This window comes from Prosopis cineraria, unplaced genomic scaffold (assembly GCF_029017545.1).
Source record: "Prosopis cineraria cultivar Desert tree isolate PC_DT_omini unplaced genomic scaffold, ASM2901754v1 PC1837, whole genome shotgun sequence".
Taxonomy (NCBI): Eukaryota; Viridiplantae; Streptophyta; class Magnoliopsida; order Fabales; family Fabaceae; genus Prosopis; species Prosopis cineraria.
Window position 1 is genome coordinate 3,808 of NW_026557162.1, and position 7,665 is coordinate 11,472.

A 7,665-nucleotide genomic window follows, 5' to 3' on the forward strand; every position below is an offset into this window, starting at 1 on the left:
AAATTTACAGAACCAAGCATTGATTCAAAACCTAACATTGTCCATTAGGGAAACAATTACATCAAAACTCCTTTTAAAAAAAAAAAGAAATATAATAACAGACACTAATAGCAGGATCATTGGTCCAACTCTGAATGGCAATCATTGTCAAGAACAGAGCCAGAACACACAAATATTCCCAAATAAAAAAATTCCATTCAACAAAATCGAATTGGAGAACTAATTAGGAATGTGCATCAGATAAATCTGCAGAAAGCAGAGCCCATATCTAATTTTTAAGAAAAACCAAGAGACAACTGCACAAATCAATGTTGTCTTGTTAAACCGAGTCAATGTTAAGACTAGAGACAAAATGGGACAAGATTCTTCAGGTGATAGCTACTTCATATACAGATTGTTCTTCATGCATGAAAAAGTATTTAGTAGCAGCAAGTAGCAGACAGCCGACAATACCTAGTTTAGCCATGGAACCTAAGATATTACTTCTCTTATTATCAAGTTTTGAACTTGATTTGAAATGCCTAGAAAATGCTGATGATGAGGTCTTCATGAAAGATGAGTAAGAATCAATTTCTTCTTTTGTTAATGCTGGATTTACAGAATTCCTCACCACCTGGAAATGGCGATCACACACGGCAGTAGCAGAGATATTTTCTCTCAGAGCAACAATTCCAGCTTCCTTGCATAAACCCTCAAGTTCAGCGCCTGTGAAAAACTCGGTATCATCTGCTAGTCTTCTGAGATTGACATCACTCCCTAGTTTCATGCCACGTGTATGGACACACAGTATTTCATATCGAGCTTCTGAATCAGGTGGGGGAACATACAGCACCTATCATTCAACAAAGATAAACAAGAGTGAGATAGAATATTTGAATGCCTTTTTTTTCATTTGTTTATAATATCAAAAAGCAAGTATTATCTAAAACAAGGAACTATGAAAGATGATGTTGCGAGATAGAAATAATAAACTCATAATTCTTTAGGAGTCTCATTTTGATCGGCTTCTCAACCTTTTTATTAGTCTCTTCAGAATGTTAAGTGAAAGGAAAGGAACTCATTCATTCAGCACATCTTTGTGTGTGATTTAAGACCGGTTAGTTTTGCAACCAACAGAAGGGATATTTTTATGAAGCAAAAAGTGAAGTATCATCAGAAAATCATTCTTGTAAAACACAAAACAAGTCAGCACAATCATAGCTATAAATTAACCACCTGTATGGATTATATTGTACACCACAATGAAGAAAGTTACTTTCAATGCAAGAGTTCTTCAATCATAAAGGCTTGTTCTTAAAGCAATTCTGAAGAATAGTATTTTAGAACAAATTTTGAAAAAAAAAATTAAAAAAAACCTGTTTGAGTCATTATTTTGAAAAATATATCTAAATTGGGTGAAATAAAGGGTGAAAGAATAATTTATTTTATTAAGCATGATATTTTCTGTCTTTTCTCTAGTTTTGCAAAACAAAAAATAATTTTTAGTTTTTTTAGAACAACTTTAACTTCTTTTTTGTTTTTCAGAACAGATGATAGAAAAACACATTTTTAAATAAGTTTTTTCATTTTTTTTGTTTTCCTGAACAAAAAACTGTTCTGAAAACAGGTAATCAAACATGCCCATTTCTTGACAATCCCAAAAACACAGAGGAGCTGAAGGTTATTTCGAGCTGTAGCATCCATGCAAAGATGCAAAGAGCCAAAGAGAATTTTACAACCATGCATGTCCACCCGTGCAAAAATGTGCACTCAGCACTCACAAATTCATAATTTAATTTTAATATGACTATAGTCACTCTTGTGAACATATGTCCGCACATTCATAAATCTTAGTTACGTGCAAACTTCTGTATTGGAATAAAGTTCTCCTTTTAAAAGGAAATATAAAGTCTGGTGGCATATGTTAGCTCTCACCAGATCAAAACGTCCAGGGCGCATAAGGGCAGCATCTATTGCATAAGGGCGATTCGTAGCCGCCAAAACAAGAATTCCCTGAGAGAAAAAAATATGGATCTTACTATATATAATGAAGAAACAGGAGACGCCTTAATTCTCTCAAATAATATATGGACTTGATTGAAAGTAAATTATAACTTACTATGTTTAATGTGTGCTTTATTCTTATGATACTGGACTTTATAAGACACAACTGAAGGGCAAGGGAAGTATAAAAAGTCCTAAGAACCAGTACACACAGAAAACTTACAGTAGCTTCCTCTAAACCATCCATCTCAGTCAGAAGAGTCGACAAAAGCCTTTCTCCAACTGTACTGCTATTGCTTGAAAAATCACCCCTGTGAAGAGACAATAACAAGCCTTATCTCACTAATTTGAAACTCAAAAGATTTAATTATTTCTATGGCATAGCAAATAGAATAATGAAGAAACTCTGCTCCAATGTGAAAGCACCAAAAAAGAATCAATTGAAGTCAAAATGGAACTTAATTTCAGTACCCCCATTAGCTTTTTTGTAGCTGGTTTTCTTTTCTACTTTTTTTATTGCCCGGAATGTTTCACCAGAACACTGACTAAACATTCGTAGAAGAAAAAGTCTACTGGAAACTTTGAGAGCATTTTCACAATGCATATCCATCTATTTGTCATGTGTGTCATTCTGACTCTACATGGACATGTCATGCAATAATGATAAAAGCAAACAATGATTTTTATAGTTGAATGGATTGTATAGGAACTACTGAAAACAGAGATTGTCCTCTAACATAGTCACCATCTAATTAACCCTTTGCATTGGTCTCCCTGACTATTTCACTTCTCAATATTTTATGTCAAAAGAATTTATGCAACAATGAAATTCCCAAGTACATCATAATTATGTGTAGCAAAGATTGCATGTGCATAAAAATCTTTAAATATATTAACAACTCACTCACCGCTTGGCAGCTACCACATCAGCCTCATCGAAAAATATTATGCTTGGTGCTGCCAGGCGTGCTCTCTGAAATGTGTTACGGAGCAATGCTTCCCCCTCTCCAACATACATCGAATACATTTCTGCACCACTAATCCATCATTTATTATTTTAAAATATTTTTTCTCTAATAAATCAATTTTCATGGGGATTTCATTAAAAAAAGTGTTGTAAAAACAAATATGATGATATACATCAAAAGCATGAAAACAATCAAAGTGTGGGATCATTGATATTAAAAATGTAGATTTAACTACCATAAGGATCCTCAAAAGATACCACTACTATCAATTTAGTCCTTGAAAGTTTATAGTCATTAATTTGTGCCTAATGTTTTAAAAATAAATCATTAAAGACCTGATCCAGAAGTTTATTGTCATTTAGTTAGTTCTAATGTTTTAAAAATTCGTCAGTTTGGTCCTGTACAAGTTTAGTGTTATCAATTAAATCATGAGTTCAGGTCAGGATTAATACTTTTAAGGAGTGTCTTTTCAAGGACCAACGAGGTAGATTTAAAAAAGGTATCAAAAGTGTATATTGTTGACAGAAGGAGTAGAAAGATGAAAAAGGGCAAACAGTTGATACAGTAGAGCTTCCAAGGTGGCAGTGAGCAAGTCACTCCATACTACAGAAAAAATAAAATTGTTTTATGAGACTTCAAAGAAATAGTTTTCAATTCCTGGACCTGAAAGACTCTATATGTGAATAAATGTCACACCTAGTAGCATCTATTGGTTTGCTCCATACAGCGTAAGGTCAAGTCTAAATCATATAAAGACACTCACGTGAGGCAAAGATAAACCTTACTAAAAAAATGAAAATCATTTAAACCTCAAGGAAAAGAAAGAAGCTTGGGCAGCATTTGCAACAGCTTTTGCAAGCGTTGTTTTGGAACATCCTGGAGGCCCATGCAAAAGAATCCCACGTACAGGAGAAATGCCTAATCTTGAAAATGCTTCTGAATGCTTGATAGGCCATTCAACAGCTTGCTGGAGCTTTTTCTGTGCAAGGATACAAACATATACGATTAATTTCTGTTGTCATCAGAGTGATATTAATCAAATGTATTTACATACCTTCAATTCTTTTAATCCCCCAATATCCTCCCAAGTCACTTTAGGAATTTCCACTGTAACACCTCTTGTAATGCTGGGACCAACCATAGCTCTGGCATTGTTCCAATCTTCCACCATTATGTTTAAATTACTAGCATTTTCATTTTCACTTTTGAACCTTTTAGCTGCTAATATAGTAGCCTCACGGCACAAAGCCTCCAAATCAGCCCCAACATATCCATTGCAAGATGCAGCAATCATTTTTAAGTCAACACCAGGATCCAAGGGAATCTTCTTTGTATAAAGCTGAAAATCAGTGGTTAAACATATTAAATCAACTCACTTGGTCAAACTTCATAAATCAAGAATTCTATAAAACAGCCATATGGTAGAAAAACTCAAGGATAACTTTTGTCACCAAGTAATTAACAGTAGAATTCCATCAACATTTCCATAGAGAAAACCTTGAGAATTTGAAAGCGCTCCTCTTCATTTGGGGCAGTAACTTCAATTTCGGCATCAAAACGTCCATACCTTCTAAGGGCAGGGTCAATTGCATTCACTCTGTATGCAAAAATGCAATTACTGAAATTTAATGCAGAAAAAACTGAAAAAAACAACAAATAAAGCAGCAGTAAATAATCTAGAGCAGTTTTGGGGGAAAAATCTAGAGCGGTTGTAAAAGACACCTGAATTCTACGCAAAAAGCCCCAGGTTTCATATAATTAGGAAAGCACCAAACAGAAAATTTTAAGGTTCTAGCAATACTTCAAGGAAGAAAGCATCTCTAGTGTAACAGAATATTATATAACAGCTCACAATTCTAGGTTACCCATCAGGCATGCCAAATAAAAACATTTCTGTCCCAGCCAGCAGACACAAATGAATCATTTTAGATGGTGAGGACCAAGACATATTCAACCCCAATCTTTTAATGTATATATTAAACTTTTAGAACTAAATATAAAACCTGTTAGTTGATGCAACCACAACAACTCTTGGCATAGCTGAGGATGGCTTATTCGAATTCATCAATGTAAAGAGTTGGGAAGCAATTCGAACATCTTGCTCCCTTCTGCATGTAGTGAATACAGAGTAATAATCAAGCACAAAATGAAATTAGTGAGCATGCTCCATTAAAGATTGGCATAAATAAATTACTCTAGAGAATACGGCATAAATATGTTTTTTCCTGAATTCAATAAAATCAGCTAGAGCCATGTAGCTTCCTCCATTAAAGATTGTATAACAAATGCTTTGACTAATGAATTAAAACTCTTTCAGAACTAAAAATTTCACTAGATCATCTATTTAGACAAGCAAATAGAATAGAAATAGAAAAGTTGAGTGTAGTGTGGAAGAAAAAAAACGAAATTGAGTTAGAAATACTTTATTCTGCAACAATAGTTGCTAATTGATTTCTTTGTCCATAATTAAGGCCATCATAAATTGTCATGGTGTCATCAAACATGATCACATTCACAAGTTTTCAAGACCATAACTTGTAACTAAGTCTAAAAAGTTTAATTTATCAACTAACAAAAACACTATCAACCAGACAAAGCCTAAACAATGAACTACAAAAGCTGTAATTTGTATCAGTTAAACAGTATCTTAAACCATTCTTTTAGAAGTCATCTTTCCTATAGAATGCATCAACAAAGAAATTAGCCTATTTCTTGTTTCTCTGTTAATTTGACGGAGTGCTATCAATCATTATAAGTTCAGTATAGGTTGGGGAGCTCTACCATTCCTATGACATGTTCTCTACTACTATAAAATTGTGACAATTTATTCACATGTCATTCAGTCTTAGCCAAACACATCATGACACAAATGAAGCAAATGCTTAGAAAAATTAAAATATAAATATATAAATATATAAAGGTGGACAGTCACCAATTGTCCACTACCTGGAATTACGGTGAGGACAGAGTACATCTATTTCATCTATAAAGATAACCGATGGCTTGCCACAATTTGAATGAGATGATGCCTCTGAAAAGGCCTCGCGAAGAATTCTCTCACTTTCCCCAGCATGTGCTTTATGGACAGAATGAGGACTGCAAGATAAATTAAACAAAACAATGACAGGCCACTTACTCAGACTGGTGTTCGGGAACACAAGATCCACAGGAATAGATATTTAAAAAAAAAAAAAGAAGTACCTGATAACTGTCAAATGTGCTCCACATTCCTGAACAACTGCCCGTACTAGACTTGTCTGGAATAGCAATCAGGCATAAATACAATAAATATGAAATTGATTTAGCAAAAGAAAGTTACATTTTCAAAGCAAAGTACAGAAAAGAAAACAATATATTACATAATCATCCAGTGATATTATCAATTTTAGTTATTCATTGCCGTTGATAGATATCATAAATCATAAGCGTAACGAACATGATTTAAAAGCCTAACCAAACACTTTCAACTAAAAGCAACCTTCCACTGAGCAGGCTCTAAAACCATACTGATCAAAAACCAAACCAGACATAACAACGTATCTTGCGACTTGAACTAGAACTTTCTGTGGAATAAGCTTGTCATGTGAGATATACAAAATATTTGTACATGAAACAATTAATTAGAGATTTAAAAACAGATTGCTCAGTATCAACACAGATTATACGTGCAATTCAAGATCTGAATTCACAAAAAAAAAAAAAAAAACCCTCACCATTTTAGGAGAGTATATTTGTGCAAACAGTTAATTTGAATGGATATTTGAAGAAATTACCTTTCCAGTGCCTGGAGGACCATACAGAAGCAAACCTTGCGGCCACTGAAGGCAAACCCAGAAAACAAATCAGCCAAAAACATCACAGTGGTTTAGAAGGGGATGAATTCACAAACACAATCCTGGAATTCTTAAGCAAATATATATTGTGTGTGTGTTCATTGGTTGAACCAATCATGGGAAAGGGAAAAAAGGGATGGAGACAGAAAAGGAAGTCTTACTTTGACACCGAGCTTCTTAGCTTGGTGAGAGTAGAGAAGCGGGAATATGATGAGTTCTCTGAGAGCTTGAAGAGCTTTCGCGTTCCCACCAATGACTTCTTCAGCTCTCCACCGGCATTCAATACTGCTATTATGGCTTTCCATTTGAACACAGATAACAGAGACAAATGGGTATGAATTTCAGCGGACAAGATGGTAGTTCCTCAGGATTATTCCTTCCCAAATTTAAAGATTTTGAATGATTATTCGACTCGTTTATATTGGTTTATTTGTCACCGAATGATACTCGTTACAGCAAACTATCAAACAGAGCAATCAAAAGGGAGAGGGCGAGAAGAGGGGAAGGTGGAGCAAGAGAATTTGATATTTACGTGCTCATCAATGAGAAAGCCACCAAGGGACAATGGAGTGTGGAGTGGAGCCGCCAAGAGCGGTGGTGGGTGCTGCCAAGTTCGAATGAACTTTGGGAAGGGAGGGGCACGATGAGAGGGACAGAGAGGGAGGGGAAGAAGGGGCAATGAATCGGGCCGGCGGATTGTGGGACCTAACTCGCAACCCGCAAACCAGCCCCGCCCAGTTATGACACATGTTGCCGTTGGATTAGTAATATATTATATTAAATATTAATATTATACAGTAAAATATATATTTTTTGGCCAAATAAATATATCTTATATAACAAAATAGGCGAAGCCACATAAGGAAAAATGGCTCACATCG

At 34.9% G+C, this 7,665-nt stretch overlaps 1 protein-coding gene across 1 annotated transcript; it reads right to left on the reverse strand.

Moving 5' to 3' along the window:
- Positions 1-230: 230 nt before the first annotated feature.
- On the reverse strand, positions 231-7,449 carry LOC129300987 (cell division control protein 48 homolog B-like). The gene is made up of 12 exons (XM_054939574.1): positions 6,946-7,449; positions 6,725-6,769; positions 6,153-6,208; positions 5,898-6,047; positions 4,955-5,059; positions 4,449-4,548; positions 4,006-4,290; positions 3,761-3,930; positions 2,892-3,020; positions 2,207-2,294; positions 1,915-1,992; positions 231-832 (listed from the first exon to the last, which is right to left on the reverse strand). The coding sequence occupies exons 1-12, from the start codon at positions 7,087-7,089 to the stop codon at positions 368-370; spliced, it is 1,815 nt and encodes a 604-aa protein (XP_054795549.1). The 5' UTR covers positions 7,090-7,449; the 3' UTR covers positions 231-367.
- Positions 7,450-7,665: the final 216 nt, after the last annotated feature.